The 21,562-nt window shown below is 43.5% G+C and overlaps 1 protein-coding gene across 1 annotated transcript in view; it reads right to left on the reverse strand.

Annotated features, from left to right (window-relative positions):
- Window positions 1-21,562, reverse strand: part of LOC121281827 (ataxin-7-like protein 1) — a 36,566-nt gene that overhangs the window by 12,986 nt on the left and 2,018 nt on the right. Inside the window, 6 exon segments of the mRNA XM_041194861.1 lie at window positions 8,491-8,717; window positions 10,402-10,484; window positions 12,207-12,526; window positions 13,891-14,107; window positions 17,019-17,123; window positions 17,353-17,415. Coding sequence (XP_041050795.1) covers window positions 8,491-8,717; window positions 10,402-10,484; window positions 12,207-12,526; window positions 13,891-14,107; window positions 17,019-17,123; window positions 17,353-17,415 — 1,015 coding nt within the window.

Genomic DNA, 21,562 nt, shown 5'->3' on the forward strand with positions numbered 1-21,562 from the left:
GTCCCTGGAAGCCGGGAAGTGTAATATATTTATTCCACGATAAAACTATGGCTTTCAAGTGAATATCTGGGTTGAATGAATACAAGGAAAGGAAGGCTTTTGCCTTTTATAGGTTGGGGTGTATAATCCAAATATGTGTTCTTCACACAAAGACACAGAGTATAAGAAAGAAATCTAATGAATTGCAAATACAAATTCACTAGGAAGGTTTGACATGGTAGCCATTACAGAGGCATGTCTGCAAGGTGGATTAGAAGGGCTACAGGAAAGATAGGGAAAAAGGTAAAATGGGAGGAAGACCCTAAATGATTAATGGCAGAATCATCTCAATGATCACCGAGGATATAAGTGGTAAGCAGGCAGCAGGGATTTTGTGTTGAATTCAGAAATAGAAGGATTTAAGACTGCAGTGAGAGTTGTGCATAGGACCCCTGGTAGCAGTTGTGAAGTTGTGGACAGTATAAATTCTGAGGCTAGACAAACATGTAACAAAGGCAGGATGATTTTAATGGAAGATTGGGACAAGTAGACTAGCGCTTCAGAAAAGTAGTGAATTTCTTGAGTGTAGCCAGGATACTTTTCTGCAACAATATGTCCTGGAACTAACAAGGGGGCAGGCTTATTAAATTTAGTAATGTGCTAGATTTAGCAAACAGCCTAATGGTCACGAACATTTGTCAAATAGCGATCATAACATGATCGAAATCAACATAGTATTTAAGGAAGAAACATGAAAACAGCTACTAAGATTCTAGATCGAGGGAAGGCTGACTTCAATGAGATAAGACAGAGACTGTCCACAGGACACTGGGGAAATCTGTTAATGGGTAAAACAACAAAAGATCAATGGGAGGTGTTCAAAAAATAAATTAATGTTGCACAGAACCAGTTTATACCTTTCAAGGGCAAATATCCAACTTGCCAAAAAGACAATCATGAAAAATTAAAGAGTAACAACATTTCAAAAGAAGAAAAAGCACATAAAAATGCAAAAAATAGTGCAGATCCTGGCCAATAGGAAAGATACAAAAGCAGTGACGTTGACAGAACAGATAGTAAGAGTTATAAAAAGGGAATATGAAAAGACACGTGCAAGGCACATCAAAATCAACACTGAAAACTCTTACATTTGTGTGCCCTTTGGAACCTGATAACAGTGATGTTGTCAATGACAATAAGGAACTAGCTGACACACTGAATAATTAATTTGCATCAGTATTTATGGTAGAGGGAAAGATCAGCCTCCCAGACATCCCAAGGAAGATATTATTGAATCAGGAAATCAGCAAAATTAACTTAAACAAGATAACAGCAATGGAGAAATTAATGGCTCTAAATACCCAGGACCAGATGGTTTCCATCCCAGGTGTTAAAGGGAGTAGATGAGAGCATTGCAGATGTGCTAACTATAATCTTCCAAAGTTCTCTCAATTTGAAAACTATTCCTTAAGATTATAAAACTGCACATACTCCGCTACTTAAGAAAGTACAGAGCAAGAAAACAGGGAATTAACGACCCCCAAGAGCAGCACCTTTTGTCAGCAAATTACCAAAGTCTACGGGCCATAACCTGTGTGGAATGGTAATCAGTCAGATTGTCACTCCGCTTCTTTTTACTTACACTGTGTGTACCTTTCTCACCAGCCTGTCCGACCCAGGCCGGGTGAAAATAGTGCAGCACAGTGGGTTCCTTTGGCCTTCTTTCAAGACCAGGAGAGCCGTAGGAAAGCAAGACATGCCCCCTTTCTTATAGCACCAGCTGCCGAAAACCAGGTAAGTTTAAAGGTCCCAGACACTTTGAGAAGCCAGGGAGAAGTTAAGTGGGAAGGATGGGTGGGGGGGGTGGCAAGGACAGAGGATAGGGGGTTAGGAAGGTGGGGGGGGGGGGGGGGGGGGTGAGGATGTGGGTTAGGGGGTGTGGGTTGGGGGGTGGGGCATGTAGGATGGGGTGGACTGCATATGAATGGGGGTGGTCAGTGGTCAGTGGGGGAGGGGGTGTCAGGTGATGTGGGTGTTGGTTGGGTAGTCAGTGGAGGGGAGTCGAGTGGTCAAAGGTTGTGGTCAGGTGGTTAGTGGGGGGGAGGGTTGGATGGTCAGTGGGGACAGGCGATGGTGATCAGTGGGGACAGGCGATGGTGATCAGTGGGGGCGGTCGGGTGGTCAGTGGGGTGGTTGGGTGGTCAGTGGAGGCGGTCAGTGGTGACAGGTGGTGGTGGTCTGTGGGAGCGGTCGGATGGTCATTGGGGGCGGTCGGGTGGTCAATAGGGGTGGTCCGGTGGTCAGAGGGGAATGGCTGGGTGGTCTGGGTGGTCAATGGGAGCTGGGGTTCGGGTGGTCAGGGGATGTTTGGGTGGTCAGCAGGGTGGTCGGGTGGTCAGAGGGGGGCGATTGGGTGGTCAGTGGGGCGTTCAGGTGGTCAATGGGACAGTCAGGTGGTCAGTGAAGAGTGGTGGTCAGTGAGGGCAGTCATGAGGGGGTGGGGGTTAGTCAGGAGTGTATTTGTGATGGTTGGAGGAAAGTCGTGGGTATTGTTGGGTGGGTGGTCGTGGTGCTGGGGGTGTAGTCAGTAGTTCGGGGAGGCAGTCAGAAGGAGGGGGGTAATCAGGGTGTCCTGGGGGGGGGGGGGGGGCGAGGAATGAAGGGGAGGTGGATCAGTACTATAGTTATCCAGGAGTTAGAAGTTGTTTTAATTCTTCTAACTTTTCCTGGTTAACTATTCCTGTAAGACAATCAGAACCATCAAAGGCTCTGATTTAAATCGGAGTTCCGGATGGTTCCCAGTGCAGGGCAATTGCCCATCAGAAGTTTGAATTTTCCAAGCAATTCCCATGCAGTCCTTAGTTGGTGACTTCTGGGGATGTCCTCCAGCATATCTTTGTGGTACCATCCACCATCCCCCCGATAAGATGCCCTGGAGATTGGAGATTATAGGCATATAATTAAGGGTAGGGTTGCTGAATATCTTGAAAATTTTCAGCTATCAGAGACAGCCAGCGTGGATTTGTAAAGGGTAGGCCACGCCTGATGAATCTGCTTGAAATATTTGAAGAGGTGACTAAAGTAATGAACAGGGAAATGTCTATGATTGTTATTTATATGAGCACCCAGAAGGTATTCGACAAAATCCCTCACAGAAGATTGTTAGCTGAAGTTGAAGGCTCATGAAATTGAAGACAAATTATTGACCTGGTTGGAGAATTGACTGAGTGGCAGGAGACAGAGTAGGAACAATGGCTAAGTGCTTGAATTGGCAGGATGTGACTAGTGGTATCCCACAAAAATCTGTGTTGGGGCTTCAACAATTTATTGCATTCATTAACAATTTAGATGATGGGTTAGAAAGCCAAATATCCAAGTATGCTGATGACACAAAGATAGAGAGGTGTTGTAAACAGTATAGTTGGAAACCTAAAATTACAAAGAGATATTTGATAGATTATGTGAATAGGCAAAATTGTGGCAAATAGGTTTCAGTGTAAGCAAATGTGAAGTCAACCACTTTGGATTAAAAAGGTTAGAACAGGTTATTTCTAAATGGTGAAAAGCTAGAAACAGTGGAAGTCCTCAGAGACTTGGGGGTCCAGATACACAGATTGTTAAAATGTCACCAGTAGGTACAGACAATAATCAAAAATGTCAGTGGGACGCTGGCCTTTATATCTACAGGACTAAAATACAAAGAGGTAGAAGTCATGCTTTAGCTATGCAAAGCACTGGTTAGACCACATCTGGAGTTACTGTAAGCAGTTCTGGGCACCACACCTTAGGAAGCATATGGGGGGAGTGAAGTGTGGATTTACCAGAATAACACCTTGTCTAGAAGAGTTCAATTGGGAAGAGAGATTACATAAATTAGGATTGTATCTCCTAAAATTTAGAAGGTTAAAGGATAATTTCATCAAGGTTCTCATGATATTAAGGTAAATTGGGGGAAACCAATTTCAGTGGTTGGTTTGTTCAGGACTAGGTGGTGTAGTCAAAAAACTAGAAGCAGATTTTTTGGAAGTGAAATTATTAAGCACTTCTGCACATTGTAGAAGTTTGGAACTCTCTTATACAATCAATGTTAGATCAGCTGTTAATTTTAAAACTGGGATTAACAGATTTTTGTGGGGCTCTCTCATGCTGTCACTCGGTAACCACTTCCCCCGCCCAGTACATCGTGTGACCAACTGTATCTCTACTAATATTAATCCAACTCCCTCCTAGCCCAATCATCATCAGTTAGCAGCACCACAAGACAGATAATCAGGAAATTGTACTGTATGATTTCACATCAGGTGATACTTATTAAACAGAACAAACAATTTTATAGTAAATGATGATTTCAATATTGTAAATTAAAAATACTTAACGCTTTGTGCTTTTTGCAGGATACTTCCTTGTAGTACATCATTCATACAATTTAATGAAGAAGTATCACAAACCAGGAACAGGACACAATGGCAGATTTGTATTGCCAATTAGTGCAGTGTGCTATCAGCAGGCAAGGTGTATGTGCACCATCTGCTGGCTGGAACTGTGCACTGAAAGACCACAACAGCCAGATATCAGGGAGCTGCTACATGGACCACTTTACTTTTGTCTGAAGTGCTCCTGAAAAATAATAAGATGCTGCAAATTACAACATCGTGGAATGAAAAAAAAAAATCACTAAATAAATCGGTTGAAGAAGTCAGGGTCTCAGTTCCAGCTTCTCGTGGTGGAAACATTTATTCCCGTGAGTTAGATGGAGTGTGTGGGAGGAGACTGGTGTGGAGCATAAACGCCGGCAGGGACCAGTTGAGCCAAATGGCCTGTTTCTGTGCTGTAGATTCTACTTAATAGGAAATGGGGGGAGGCAGTGGCATAGTGGTATTATCATTGGACTAGTATCCCAGAGATCCAGGGTAATGGGGACCTGGGTTCAAATCCCACCATAAAAATCTGGAATTAAAAGATTGTTGTTAAAAACCCATCTGGTTCACTAATATCATTTAGGGAAGGAGATCTGCTGTCCTTACCTGGTCTGGCCTACATGTGACTCCAAAACCACAGCAATGCAGTTGACTCTTAAATGCCCTCTGGACAAGGGCAATTAGGGATGGGCAATAAATGCTGGTCTAGCCAGCAATGCCCATATCCTATGAACAAATATTAAAAAAAATCTCTGAACCTGTGAAATTCTCTACCACAGGAGGCTGTGGAGGCCAAGTCACTGAATATATTTAAGAAGGAAATAGATTTCTAGACTCTAAAGGCATCAAGGGGTATGGGGAGAGAGCTGGTGTATGGCGTTGAGATAGAGGATCAGCCATAATCATGCTAAATGGTGGAGCAGGCTCGAAGGGCCAAATGACCTACTCCTGTTTCTACGAGCTGCAACATTCAATTTTCATGTATATCGATTCTGAACAAAACTAATTTCTAAAGTTGGTGATCAGCTTCAGTTAACTTTCTACCTCCTGATCATCTGGAAAGTCTCATAATTGTGTCACCCATGGTGGTACTCTCACCTCTGAATCACAAAGTTATTCCATAGATTTCAGGACAAAATCCAGGCTGACTCTTTCATTGCAGTACTGTGGAATTCCACCGGGAGCCTTGTGAGAGCAAGCAACCCGCCACAAAGCAGAGAAAATAGAGATTTCCTTAGTTCTGATGAAGGGTCATACGGACTCGAAATGTCAACTGTGTTCCTCTCTGCAGATGCTGTCAGACCTGCTGAGTTTTTCCAGGTATTTTTGTTTTTGTTCTAGATTTCCAGCATCTGCAGTATTTTGCTTTTAACAAAGCAGAGAAACCTGGGACCTAACCAGCCTGTACTGTTCAGTAGCCACTGATCCATTGAAGAACATGGAAGCAGGAGGAGGCAAATCAGCCTCTTGAGCTTTTTACATAGACACAGGAGAAAGCCATCCAGCCACTTGAGCCTCCTCTGCCATTTCTATGAGACCTGTGCTCAACTGCATTTTCCTACCTTTGTTTCAGGTTCCTTGAGACCCCTACCCAACGAAAATCAATCTCAGTCTTATAAACTCCAATTGAGACCCAGCATCCACAATTTTTTCAAGGAGACTGTTCAATATTTCTACTAACCTTTGTGTGGAAAAGCACTTCCTGATTTCACTCCTGAATGGTCTAGCTCTAAATTTAGGATTGTGACCCCATCTTGTTCTAGATTCTCTGACCAGAGGGAATAGTGTCTCTGGAAACCACGAAGGTATGAGGTGTGAGTTGGCTAAGGTAGATTGGGAAACTTCATTAAAAGGCATGATGGTGGATAAGCAATATTACATTTAATATTTAATCATTTTTAAGGAACGATGGTATGCACTGCAACAGTTATACATTTTTTTTCTGGTGCAAAAACATAACAGGAAAAGTGGCCCATGTCTAACAAAAGAAATTAAGGATAGTATTAGATCCAAAGAGGAGTCATATAAAGTTGCTAGAAAAAGTAGCAAGCCTGGGGATTGGGAGCAGTTTAGAATTCAGCAAAGGAGAGCCGAGAGATTGATTAAGAGGGGGAAAATAGAATATGAGAGTTCGCTTGTGAGGCACATAAAAGCGGACTGTAAAAGCTTCTATAACTATGTAAAAAGAAAAAGATTAGTGAAGACAAATGTAGTCCGTTACAGCCTGAAACGGGAGAGTTTATAATAGAGAACAAGGAAAAGGCAGTGCAATTAAACAACTACTTTAGATCTGTCTTCATGGAGGAAGACACAAATAACTCCCCAGAAATACTAGGGAACCAAAGGTTTTATTACTAAAAGAAAATAGTGCTGGAGAAAATTAATGTGACTGAAAGCAGATAAATCCTCAGGGCCAAATAATCTACATCCCAGAGTGCTAAAGGAGATGGCCATGGAAATAGTGGATGCCATCTTCCATTTGATTGGTTGTCATCTTCCAAAATTCTGTTGACTCTGGAACAGTGCCAGTAGATTGAAGGATGGCAAATGTAACCCCACTGTTTAAAAAAAAGGACGGCGGGAGAAAACAGGGAATTACAGACTGGTTAGCCTAACATCAGTAGTAGGGAAAATATTAGTCTATTATAAAGGATGTGATAACAGGACACTTAGAAAATATCAACGGGATTAGACGAAGTCAGCATGGATTGATGAAAGGGAAATCATGTTTGACTAACCTACTGGAGTTTTTTGAGGACCTAACTAGTAGAATAAATAAGGGAGGACCAGTGGATGTGGTGTATTTGGATTTTCAGAAAGCTTTTGAAAAAGAGGTTAGTGTATAAAATTAAAGCACATGGGATTGGGGGTAATATATTGGCAAGGATTGAGAATTGGTTAGCAGGCAGGAGACAGAGTAGGAACAAATGGGTATTTTTCAGAATGGCAAGCAGTGACTAGTGGGGTGCCGCAGGGATCAGTGCTTGGGCCCCAGCTATTCACAATATATATTAATGATTTGGACGAGGGAACCAAATGTTATATTTCCAAGTTTGCTGACCACACGAAACTTGGTGGGAATGTGAGCGATGAGGAGGATGTTAAGAGGCTTCAAGGCGATTTAGCCGGGTTGAGTTAGTGGGCAAATGCATGGCAAGTGCAGTATAATGGAGATAAGTGTGAAGCTATCTACTTCGGTAGGAAAAACAGAACGGCAGAGTATTATTTAAATGGTGATAGATTGGGAAGTGATTGGTGTACAAAGGCACTTGGGTTTCCTTGTACACCAATCACTGAAAGCAAGCATGCAGGTGCAGCAAGCAGTTAGGAAGCCAAATTGTAATTTGGCCTTCATTGCAAGAGGACTTGAGTACAGGAGCAAGGATGTCTTACTGCAGCTGTACAAGACCTTGGTGAGACCACACCTGGAGTATTGTGTGCAGTTTTGGTCTCCTTACCTAACAAGAGATAAACTTGCCAGAAGCGAAGGTTCTCCAGACTGATTCCTGGGATGGTAGGATTGTCAGATCAGAAGAGATTGGGTCAACGAGGCCTATATTCACTGGAGTTTAGAAGAATGAGAGGGGAACTCATTGAAATGTATAAAAATCTGACAGGGATGGGCAGACTGGATGCAGGGATGATGTTTCCCCTGGCTTGTGTGTGTGTGTGTGTGTGTGTGTGTGTGTGTGTGTGTGTGGGGGGGGGGGTGGTTTAGAACAAGAGGTGACAGTCTCAGGATATGGGGTAAGCCATTTAGGACTGAGATGAGCAGAAACTTCTTCACTCAGGGGGTGTGAACCAGTGGGATGCTCCACCACAGAGGGCTGAGGAGGCCAAGTCACTGAATATATTTAAGAACGAAACAGATTTCTGGACTCTAAAGGCACCAAGGGGTATGGGGAGAGAGTGGGAGAACGGCATTGAGACAGAGGATCAGCCATGATCAAATTGAATGGTGGATCAGGCTCAAAGGGCCAAATGACCTACTCCTGCTCCTTTTCTCTATGTTTCTATGGATCCACCCCACCAAAACCCCTGAAACCCCAAGTGGAGCCGATGCCTATCAGACTCCTGGAGGTTTGGATTGTACCTTGAACTGGAGCAGCTGGCAACCTTTGGCCGGTTCGGAGAGACACCCAGCATCACCGAACCAGGAGTTGTCTCCTGCACAGGAGAGAGTGGTGCTGTCTCCTTGGCCTGTTGCTTTCTCTCTTTAACTGTTTCCTTATTCTTCAGGCTTGCCCGATGTTCTGCCAGCAATTCGTCAAAGGCAAGCCGGCGCCCGGGCACACTCCTTCTCTGAGTCAGCGAGTGCGTCTAACAAGGAAATAGAAACAGAAAATTTATCATCAGCTGATGCCAAGGAAAGAGAACAACAATTTGCATTTATATAGCCGCTTTAAGATAGTAAAATGTCCCAAGGTGTTTCACAGGAGCATAAATCAAGACAAAATTTGACATGGAGCCACTTGAAGAGATATTAGGACAGGTGATTGGTCAAAGAGGGAGGTTTTAAGGTGTGCCTTAAAGGAGGAAAGAGAGGTGGAGAAGATTACAGAGGGAATTCCAGAACTTAGGGTCCAAGCAGCTGAAGGTACAGTTCCAATGGTAGAAGGATTAAAATCAGGGATGCTCAAGAAGCCACAATTGGAGGAGCGCAGATTTCTTGGAGGGTATGGGTCTTGAGGAGATCAGAAAAAGGGAGAGGCAAGGCCATGGAGAGTTTTGAAAACAAGGATAAGAATTTTAGACTTGAGTGGAGCATATTACCAGTATGGACTAGTTGGACCATATGGTCTGTTTCTGTACTGTACATCCTTTGTAATTTTAGAATGGAAGCATTGCCAGAATAGTTGCATCTGATACAGAGGCCATGGGTTCAAGTCCCAACCCGGATACTCTAGCACATAATCCAGACAGCACTGAGGGAGCGCTGCGCTGTCAGAGGTGCCAGGCTTCAACGAGACTTTAAACTGAGGTTCTGTCTGTGGATTCCATGGCATTTTGCAAGAGGAGCAGGAAGTTCACCCAGTGCCCTGGGGACAACACTCCTCTCACTAAACAAAAACAGGATGACGGGTCAGTCATTTCATTGTTGCTTGTGGGATACTGTTACATGCAGATGGCTTCTGCATTACAACAACTGCACTCCACACACAATTTCAGCCTGTTCAAGCGGTTTGAGAGGTGCAAAAAGGTGCTACATGTGTTGTTAGTGACTGGCTAGCATGCGCTGCTGTCGACAGGGTGGCATGCATTGGCTAAATCAGTAAATAGAGAAAAACTGAAAATCTACCTGTATCGATGATGCTAAACTCCTGTATCAATATAATACCATTTTACAAAACTTGTACCTTTTTTTTAATGGGGTGTCTGTTCTGAGCAACAAGGTCAGGCTCACAGCACTCCAAATGTGCAGGACCTCAATCCTGTTCAAATTCTGAGGCCGTTCTAATCTTCAGACTCTGATGTTAGGAATAGGCCAGATTTTAATCCCTCCTGGATTGAAGGTTGCCTCTCTATTGCTCTGGAATAATGTACCCGCTGTGACAGAATGACATGCCAAGCTGATGGGCAGGAAAAGGTCTCCATCAAGCTTGTTCCACACCACAATGGCAATAACATCCAGAATAAAAGCTTCTTCCCTCCCTCCCTCCTTTCAGTCATGTAATTTCTCAGGAGGGGCAAAAATCCCAGGGCCAATAAGGGGAAGAAATCCTTAGGAAAATTCCTCTCTGACCCCTCAGGTGATCAAAGACAATCTACAAAAAGACAAAAAAAAGCTTTTCTTTTCTTGAAGTGATAACACTAACTCTTAAAATAGAGGCTACATCTAGTCCTTCAAATTATTTTTCTTTATTCCCAGTCAAAAATCTGGGTGTTTAGACACTTTAGATCCAATAACTAAGCCACCAAGAAACATTATCCTAAGTAAAATATGAAAAAAAAAATCCAAACTAAAGATGATGGCTGAGACAAGTGAGAGAGAGAGACAAATTACCTTACAAGTGAGCGAACGTGTGCAGTGTTTCTTGGTGTCTGGGTCCATGACTCCGCAGTGTTTATTGAGGTCACTTTCTTTCTCTGCTGAGAGATTTTGTAGAGGTTACGCCGTATGACAGATGTTTCCTGTTAAAGGCCGTGACACACCTCAGAACTTCCCCTCCCACCACAGAAACACTCAAAAATTTCTATTTGGAATGAGTTTTACCTGATGTAGTTTCCAAGAACTTTTCTCAAACTGTAAAATAATCTAATACTGAGGGAGCAGAAAATCTTTTAAACAGTGAAAGGGCTGGGGGTCTTTAAGAGCAGAGGATTCTTCAATGCTGAGTGGTTCATTGCATTGGCTCCTGTGCTATTGAACTATACAGTAACAACTGCATTTATATAGTGCCTTCAACAAGAGCCATTATCATAAATCATTAACATAAATTTGACACCCTGCCACATGAAGAAATACTGCAAGTGACCAAAAGCTTGGTTAAAGGTAGGTTTTAAGGAGCGTATTAAAGGAGGAAAGAACAGTAGAGAGGCAGTGAGGTTAGGCAGGGAATTGCAGGACGATTCCCACTCTATTCTCTGTTGGCTTGTCTCAAACAAAGCCACATCACCCTGCTTCCTGCTCCTGCCTTTATCCATTGACCTACACCGGAAGATGATTCTGCATGGAAGTTGAACTAAGCTCAGCTGTGACAACCCCAGGGTAAAATATCCTCTTGCAGACCTTGATTCCCCACTGGAGTACAGTTCTACAGGCACACCCCACTCTCCAGTATTTGACAGGTTGCCATTCTTTCAGTGCTGGCCAAGACAGCTAGTTTTCTAAAAACTATTTGATCAGGCCAAATCCTGCACTCCCCAACCATGACATGCGCCGAGAAGGACTGTTTGACAGCTATCAGGGGAATGAGCCCTAGTTTCATTCTGTGCCTTAGATTGGGTGTGGGTTGGGGATAGCCACTGCATCATCCCAATATTGCCGTTCAAGCTAAAGTCAGATAACTCCATGCAAGCCAGATGTAGGACACCCTCTGGATCAGGTCTTCACAGAGTGGGGCGCACACCCACGGAGCCATCAACAAACAGTTGTTTGATACTAGAATAACCACTTGAAATCACAATATATCCTTGGAGGAAAGAGATGACAAGGATCTCACATAACTTTTTAAGTCTCATTACGGAGAAGCTCTCAAGCATACCTGGAATGCTTTACGATTTTTTTTAGATGGAGATGTTTGAAATGTGATCGACAATGGAAAAATCCCAACCATGCAGAGACGTCAAAGATGAGAGTTCAGTGTAAGCATACAGATTTGAGCTACCATATTCCTTAGTTTTCTCCCAGTTTCTCCCCCTGCCCCCCAACTTGGTGTGCTTGTTTATATTTTAACTTTTTCTATTTTGTATTTGCAAAAGAAACATTTTCCTTTAGTTACAGCACGGGGTTAGACACAGAGTAAAGCTCCCTCTACACTGTCCCCATCAAACACTCCCAAGGCAGGTACAGCATGGGGTTAGATACAGAGTAAAGCTTCCTCTATACTGTCCCCATCAGATTACTTTGTATATAATCAGCATTTCACCTGCCTTGGGAGCATTAGGTGCTGATGTGATGTTTGAATGCAGGAAATTTGATACTGCTCCACTCCCAAGTATGAACATCACTGATCTCAATCCCCAAAAAATAAAGTACATTATTTAAATCAGTTTTAAATATAACAAACCAGTGCCCAGCTGTGCCTCCCTCCCTCCACACTTAACCCCTCATTTATTTGAGAAGGTTATACAGAACTGTAAACTTACCTGTTGTTCTTCTGTGGATTTTATGGCTGCTTCTCCTGTTACTTAGTGTTGGCTCCTCCAACATGGGTGACCTCTCCCCTTTACCGTTCTGAACCACCGGGACTGACAGTAGAGGGTCGGCCACCTTTGGGATTGCGCTCGCTGCCATAGTCTTTGTCGCGGGATCAAGGACAGTGGCCGGAGTGGGTTTGGCAGATGGCAAGGTGGGGTCGGGAGGGGACAGGGAAATGGCAGGAAGCTTGGAGCTCAGTTTGATGCAGGAGTTGTCTGCCTTTCTGAGAGTTGGGATCTTTTCCAGGTTCACCACAGGAACAAACAAGCTGGAGATAGACAAAACAAAGTTTAATAAATAAATTCCACGCACCTGGTTAAATCCAAACTCATTGCCGCATGAGACTCCACAGCGAGCATCAACAGGCTGTTCAGCCAGTTGGGGCGCTACAGCAGAGCCCAATCCTTGCTTCACCCAACATCCACACACATGCAGTTTCCAGGAGGGTGCCCAACAGGAAGAGAGCTGAAGGAGCATTTCAGAACCTGCAGCAAGAGCCCTTCCCATTGCTTAATGGGTAAAGATGCTTGTTGTGAAACTAGACAGACCAAGAAAGTCTCAGGTTCAATTCCTTGGCTCTGTGAATTAGGCCCCGACATCGGGCTTCTCCAGTGTGAACCCCAGGCCAGGCTTAGGGTTTAAGGTGTAAGGTTCAACATTTAGGATTGGGTTCAAAGTTTAGGATTGTGGATCAGTGTCAACACCTGATGGCCAACTAATGACCACTGCTGGAAAGAGAATGGACATTGGGACGAGGACCGGGCCTGCCTGTGATGCCCTTCGCTGTCGAATAATCAGCCTCCCACATGAAGAATGTTAAAATACCAAAGAGCACCTGCAGCCATGAAACTGCACCTGAGCAATAATGTATACCTTTAGAAGAGTACAGTGGTAAACTGGAGGGTAAAATTAAAACTGTACACAGGATCACTGCGCACATTTTGAGACTTTCTCACCTGTAACTTTAATCTTTAATGCTCATTGGGGAAAAAAAATGAGAATCTAGTGGAATTTCCACTCCTGATCTGCATCCAGTAAATCTTGTTTGAAAGTTCATGCCAATGACTATCAGGCTACTGCGCGATGCTACTCAGTAAAATAGCCAGATGGCACTCACTGTCTAGAGCTCAGCACCAAGCTGTACCCCCACTTGCACGTGTGCTGGCTCTTTGAAAGAGCTACCCTGTTAGTCCCACTCCCCTGCTCTTTCCCCTTAGTGTCGTCTTTCCAGTTTTTATCTAATTTCCTTTTGAAAGTTACTGTTGGGTCTGCTTCCACCATCCTTTCAAACAGCATTTTCCAGACCGTAACCTGCTGCGCAAAAAAAAAAAATTCTCTGACTCTTCTGCCAATTGCCTTCAATCTATCTCCTCTGGTTACTGATCCACCTGCCACTGGAATCAGTCTATCCCCATCTACTCTATCACAACCCTTCATAATTTTGAACACCTCTATCAAATCTCTCCCTAACCTTCTCTGCTCTAAGGAGAACAATCCCAGCTGCTCTAGCCTCTCCATATAACTGAAATCCCTCACCCCTAATTATACTGCAACAGCCTTCCCTTTAAGTTAGAATGAAGATCTCTGTTTTTTTTCTCTACTTAATCACAGTCAAAAAGAAAACTAAATTACCACAGATTTTCTTTTGGTCCCTTTGAAGGCACTTCTAACTGTAGCACCTTGTTACCAGGGCTCTGTAGTTTCTCCTTGGAGGAACTGGTGCCATGGTTAGAGGTAACTGCAGTTTGGACACTGTTGTATCGCGATTTCTGTAGGACAATGGAGCTTGGGGAGTTCAAGGCAGGAGCTCTTCGTGCTGACAATTTGTTCAGAGACCCATGTCTTCTCTCTGAAAAGAGTCCAAGTTATTTAGATTCTCAATTCAGTGGCTTCACATAAAACACACTACATATAATCCGAAGAATGCGAGTTCAAATCCCACCAGTTTGAAAATTTAGAAGCAGCCTTGGCTCACATTCTCTCACCTCTCAGGCAGAAGGTCTAGGGTTTAATTCCCATTCCAGAGACATGAGAGTATAAGCCAGACTGACACTTAGTGTAATACTGAGGGACTGCTGCACTGTTGAAGGTTCTGTCTTTCAGATAAGGTGTTAAATCAATAGCCCATCTGTCATCTCAGGTGGGCAGAAAAGATCCCAGGGCACTATTTCAATAAAGAGCAGGAGGGTTCTCTTTGGTGTCCTGGTCAATATTTATCCCTCGAATCAACATTACAAGAGCAGATTAACTGGTCATTTATTTGATTGCAGTTTGTGGGATCTCACTGTGCACCAATTGGCTGCTGCATTTCTTAAATTACAACAGTGACCACACTTCATTGACTGTAAAGTGCTTTGGTAAGCCTTGAGGTTGTGAAGGGTTTTTCAGAAATGCAAGTTTTCCTTTCAAAGAAAAAATCTGAAAATAAAAAGCTGGTATCAGTAAAAGTGACCATAGGCTGTTGGATTGTCATTACAAACACAATTCATTCGCTAATGTTTTTTACAGAAGGAAATCTGGACTGCGCCTATATATGACCCTGGTCCCACATCAGCGAGGGTGATGTTTAACTGATTCTGAAGTGGTTGAGCAAACCACTTAGTTCAACAAGCACAACAACTTGCATTTATGTAGCACCCCAACATAGGAAAACATCCCAAGGTGCTTCACAGGATTGCCATCAAACAAAATAAGGCACATCAGGAGAGGTTAAACCAGATTAAGAGAGGCAGATTGGGAATTGAAGGCATAGCCACCAATGGCGGAGTAATGAAGACTGGGGATACATAAGAGGCCAGAATTGGAGGAGCACAGAGGTCTTGAATGGTTGTAGGGCTGCAGGAGGAGGTTACAGATATGGGGAGTGATTTGAGCACCAGGACAAGAATTTTAAACTTGAGGTACTTTGAGCTGGGAGTCAATGTAGGTGAGTGAGTGCAGAGGCTGATAGGTGAGGGAGACGTGATGTGAGTTAGGATACGGGCAGCAGAATTTTGGATGCACTCAAGTTTACAAAGAGTGCCAGATGGGAGCCTAGCCAGGACAGCATTGGAATTGTCGAGTCTGGAGATGACAGAAGTGTGGGTGAGGAATTGAGGCAGAGGTAGGGATGAATGATGTTACGGAGGTGAAAGTAGGCAGCCTTGTGACAGTAAAGACAAGCAGTGGGAACAATACCAGTGCTATACACTGAATGGCTACAGCTGGTTAAAATGCAACAGTAGCCCAGCACACATACAGCACTCTGGGCTCTGTCCAGTTTTTTGGACTTGGGTAACTGGATAATGGATGCATTCCTATGAGAAGAGAGGCTACAAAAACATATAGATAGGTTAGGTGGGTGGGCAAAGATGGAGTATAATGTGGGGAAAATGTGAAATTGTCCATTTTGGCAAGAAGAATAAAAGAGAAGCATATTATCTAAGTGATAAGAGATTGCAGGGCTCTGAGACATAGAGGAATCTATGCGCAAATTGCAAAAGGCTAATATGCAGTTACAGCAGGTAAGTAGGAAAGCTAATAGAATGTTATCATTTATTGTGAGAGGAATTGAATACAAATGTAGAAAGGTTATGCTTCAGTTATACAGAGCACTAGTGAGACCACATCTGGAGCACCCGTGTACAGTGTTGGTCACCTTATTTAAGGAAGGATGTAAATGCGTTAGAAGCAGTTCAGGGAAGGTTTATCAGGCTAATACCAGGGATGGGTGGGCTGTCTTCTGTGGTAAGGTTGGACAGACTAGGCTTGTATCTGCTGCAGTTTAGAAGAGTAAGAGGCAATTAGTTTGAAACATATAAGATCCTGAAGGGTCTTGCCAGGGTGAATGTGGAGAGAATGTTTCCTCTTGTGGGAGAATCTAGAACTAGGGATCATTGTTTAAAAATAAAGGGTTGCCCATTTCAAACGAAGATGAGGCGAAATTTTTTCTCACAGTTGAGGCTTTGGAACTCGCTTCCTGGAAAGGTGGTGGAAGCAGGGTCTTTGAATATTTTTAAGGCAGAGGTGGATATTCTTGGTAGGCAAGGGGGTGATAGGTTATCGGGGGTAGGAAGAATGCAGATTTCAGGTTAACGGTCTTATTAAATGGCAGAGAAGGCTCAAGGGGCCAAATGGCCTACCTGCTCCTTGTTTGTATGTAAACTGAATCTATCTCCAGCCTGATTTCTGCGCATTTGGTTCAAAACATCTGAAAAAATTATCAGTTTGAAAGTTTGGGGTCATCAAAGCCACCAAAGTTGGAGAACTAAATACTTTCAGCACTCAGGGCCGGTATAGCACAGTGTTACATACAGAATAAAGCTCCCTCTACACTGTCCCCATCAAACACCCCCAGGGCAGGTATAACACGGGGTTAGATACAGAGTAAAGCTCCCTCTATACTGTTCCCTTCAAACATCCTAGGGCAGGCACAGCACAGGGTGGTCAGATACGGATTAAAGCTTCCTCGACATTGTACCCATGAAATAATCCCAGGGCAGGACCGGGCTCAGAAGCTGCGCCATAACAAGGAATGGAACAAAAATAGAAAAGCATAGCTTGCCCACTCAATGCATTAGCCCATGCGGCCAGCCACAGAGAATCCAAGGCCCAAGCTTAGACTGATGTGAACTTTCTCAATCCCAGCCCTTGTGTGAGGGAGAGCTGAAACCCAGGTTAGTTTAGGAGAGTATTTCTCTGGGAGATCAGATTCACTGAGTATGAAAATATTTTGTTTCTTTTTAAAAAGACCAAAAGACACTGAGAAAAATATCACTTACCACAGTGCATCTGGAATGCCTGAGGTTTAACTACCTGTCCGCACTGGTTACACACCACGAGGAAGAACTCATCATGGGCTGGACAGTGACCAAAGATTGGCATATCTGAAACAGAGGGGAAAATAGCTAGTACACGCACTAGCTGTGCACGTAGAAAAGTGAGAGGGGAGGGGAGGGGAAGGGAAGGGTGGGGGAGAATACTCTGATCTCAATACCTGTATCACACCTTCCTACTGCCACCACCACTCCCAACAAAATCACAAAGCTCAAATCATTCAGACATAAAAGTAACTGTGACTTGTTTCATTCATTTATATCGAGCCCAGTCCCTTACCTTCTCTAATGAGCCTCATTGTTTCAAACTTCTTTCTCACATCCTTGCCACTATCCTCCGATTCTGTAGATACAAAAACAAGAAATGCTCAGGTGGTTACAATGTTTGATGCACATCACTGAGAAACAAATGAATGAAGCGTAATGACTGTAATGAAAGAAAATAACTGCCCTTACTTCCCAGCTCACCTTGCTCAGTATCACTCCAGCCCCTCTGCAAGATTAGCCCAATACTAAATTCATGGTACATCACCGAAGGCCGGCATTTTGTGTCTGTGCCAGCTCTTTGAAAGAGCTTTCCAATTCGTCCCACTCACTCCACACTTTCCCCATAGTCCTGCAAATTTTTCCCTTTCGACTATTTATCCAATTCCATTTAAAAGTTCCTACTAAATCTTCTTCCTGCATCCTTTCAGGCAGTGGAGTCGCCAATCATAACTGGCTGTGTAAAATATGCTCAACTCCTTTCTTGTTCTTTAGCCAATTAGCCTAAAACTGCTTTCTGATCATTCTTTCAAAACGCCTCAAAATTTTGAGTACCTCTTAATTCTCCCCTTAACCTTCTCCAATCTAAGGAGAACAACTCCAGCTTCTCTAGCTTCTTTACATAACTGAACATAACTCTAGTACAATTCTAGAAAATCTCTTCAGTGCCTTGCCTAAGACGTTACCATCCTTCCTCAAGAATGTTGCCCAGAATTGGACACAATGCTCCAACTCAGGCCTAACCAGTAGTTTTTGTTTCAACACAGCTTCTTTGCTTTTGTCCTGTATTCCTCTATTTATAAAGACAACAATACCATAGGGGCTTTTAACCACTTTCTCAACCTGCCCTGGCACCTTCAAAAAGTTGTGTCCATACACCCTCAGGTGTACCCTCTTTAAATTGGTATCATTTAGTTTATATCGCCTCTTCTCTTTCTTCCTACAAAATGCATCACTTCACACTTCTCCACATTAAATTTAATCTGCCTTGTGTCTGCACATTTTACCCAGTCTATGTCCTCCTGCAGTCTGTAACTAATCTCCTCGTTAATTAGTACATTTCTGAGTTTCGTATCAGCTGCAAGCTCTGAAATTATGCCTGATATATTAACAATCTGACTTTAGGTATATGTCAAAAGCAGCAGTGGTCCTATTACTGACACCCACCCCCCCCACAGAACACCACTTAATACCTCCTCCAGTCTTAAAAACAACCATTTCTCACTACTCGCTGCTTTCTGCCTCTTAGCCAATTTTGTATCCATGCTGCCACTGCCCCTTTAATCTCATGGGCTTCAATTTTGCTAACAAGTCCATTATGTGGCATGATGTAATCTAGGCTGACAGTCTAGTGCAGCATCAAGGGAATTCTGGGTTTGAACCCTTCACCACAGTGAGCAATCTGTCTGGGTGTTAAACCCTTGACCTTATAACAGAGGCAAGAGTGGTGGCTGAGCCATGACCTAAACACAGAATCTTTAGCGCTGTGTACAGTGACACTACAACCTCATTCAATTCAAACCCTGGACCTTATTAACCTTTAAACTGCTGGAGGATTCTTGAATTAATTGTTATCTCTGGATGCCTTTCCTGGCTGGAACACCATTCAGCTTCCCCGCTGATCCACAGCTCGCAAAGGGTTAAGTGCATTCCTGCCGATAATTTCTAAAGAAAACACGCTTCTCAAATCTGGAACATTTTTTGAAGACAAAATTGCTGTCAGCCAGAAAAACCAAGCCTTGAAAACCCGATACATCACTGAAATTACAGGAACTCTACATGTTGCAGACTCCTGTCCCAGTTGTCATACAAGGACTATTAAAATAAACACTCCAACACCAACTGCCCAGCCTGGGACCAGCCTCAAGGCAAAGGAGAATTTATTTTCTTCCGAATACAACCCATGCACAGAACTCATTTCCATTATTCCCAGCTTCCTGTCCCTCTCCTCTGAGGCCCTCCTTATTCCAGTTGCGTAGGATGACTTGGCTGTGATGCCTCCTGAGGCCAAATAGCCAGCCAGTTCTTACCATCGAAGCTAACACCAGGGAGGTGACACTTCTGAGTGATCATTCTTTATCTGGGACCTTTAAGAGTGAGTGTCAGCAAGGATATTCCAAGGAGAGGAGGGTTGGGAGGAAGGAAGGAAAGACTTGCATTTTCATAGTGCTTTCATGACCTCAGAACATTCCCAATACAACAGCAAAGTGATAACGGCCAAATAATTTATTTAGCTGAGGTACAAATATAGGCCAGTTCACCAAGCAGAAATTCCCTGCTCTTCGAAATAATGCTATGGGATCTTTACTTGCACCTGATGGATGGGTTTTGGTTTGATGTATCATCTGAAAGACGACACCACCAACAATGCTGCACTCCTTCAGTACAGCACTGGGAGTGTTAACCTGGTTTATGTGCTGATGTCTCTGGAGAGGCTCAGAGGTGAGAGTACCAGAACAGCAATGTGCATTTATACAGCAACTTTAATGCAGTAAAATCTTCCCATGGCACTTCACAAAATTTAAAGAGAGTGTTAAAGAGGCAGAGAGAGAGGTAGAACACAGAGAGGTTTAGGTAGAGAGTACAATGTGGGCAAATGTGAAATTGTCTACTTTGGCAGGAAAAATAAAAAAGATTATCTAAATGGTGAGAGATTGCAGAGCTCTGAGGTTCAGAGGGATCTGGGTGTCCTAGTTGATGAATCACAAGTACAACAAGTAATTAGAAAAGCTAATAGAATGTTATTGTTTATTGCGAGGGGAATTGAATAGAAAAGTAGGGAGGTTATGCTTCAGATATACAGAGTGCTGGTGAGACCACATCTGGAGTACTGTGTACAGTCCTGGTCTCCTTATTTAAAGAAAGAAATAAATGCATTAGAAGCAGTTCAGAGAAGGTTTACTAGACTAATACCTGGAATGGGTGGGTTGTCTTATGAGGAAATGTTAGGCTTATTTAGAAGAGTAAGAGACAACTTGATTGAAACCTCTAAATCCTGAGGGGTCTTGACAGGGTGGATGTGGAGAGGGTGTTTCCTCTTGTGGGAAAATCTAGAACTTTTTAAAAATAAGGGGGTTACCCATTTAAGACAGAGATGAGAATTTTTTTCGCTTAGAGGGAGTGAGTCTTTGGAACTCTCTTCCTCAAAAGGCAATGGAAGCAGAATCTTTCAATATTTTTAAGGCAGAGCTAGATAGATTCTTAATTAACAGGGGGGTGAAAGGTTATCGAGGGTAGGCAGGAATGTGGGGTTGAGGTTACAATTGGATCAGCCATGATCTTATTGAATAGCGGAGCAGGCTCGAGGGGCCGAGTGGCCTACTCCTGCTCCTAATTCGTACGTCCGTACGAACTCCAGAACTTGGGGCCCAGGGTAGCTGAAGGCACAATCGTCAATGGTAGAGAAATGGAAGCGATGGATGCTCAATAGACCAGAATTGTAGAGCACAGATACACTACCTGAGTCCTGGATAAAGGCAAATGCTATGTAATGTGAAACACAAGTTTGTTCTCTCAATTCACCCCCGGTCTATCACAATGGTACTTTTTGGGGGAAGAGATCAAAAGGGGAACAAATTAAATTAAACACAGCAGCGGAATCAACACCTCGCCCCCTTGGGCCAACCTGAATAGGAAGCCTCACATGGCAAAGGGTGCAGCATACTACTGTCTGTGGGCAGGCCAGCTGGGATTTAACCCAAATCCCCAAGTTCAGCAGGTGGTTCACTTCCCCTTTCATTCTTTATGGTCTGAATATAGCACAGTGCCACTGAGCAAACAGCAACAAAGACAAAGCTGTCACTGGGTTACCTAGTGAATCAGAATTTATATACAAAAGGGAAACATAAATAAGCCACTACAGTTAATGTGAAACTCTTAATTCATCTAATTAGTACAATGCCCAAGGATAGACCTGTACCCATCAGTACTGTAGCCAGTGTTATACAGTGACCAACCTGTACCCAACAGCAGACCCAACATTATTTTACTAAGACTCTAGTGCCCACACTACTGATCCCCACTGACAGGAAAACTTTGTTGGGCACCTGTGACAAGCAAGAAAATTTTCCAAGTATGGGAGTAAGGTGGAATCTTGGGAGAAGTGCATGAAAATCACGGACGACATACAGCGCAGGTTCACCAGGATGATGTCTGGGCTATGAAATGATAGTTATGAGGAGAGACTAGAGATACTGGGAATATTTCCACTGCAGCAGAGATGGTCT

The sequence above is a fragment of the Carcharodon carcharias genome, chromosome 9 (genome assembly GCF_017639515.1).
Source record: "Carcharodon carcharias isolate sCarCar2 chromosome 9, sCarCar2.pri, whole genome shotgun sequence".
NCBI classification, from domain to species: Eukaryota; Metazoa; Chordata; class Chondrichthyes; order Lamniformes; family Lamnidae; genus Carcharodon; species Carcharodon carcharias.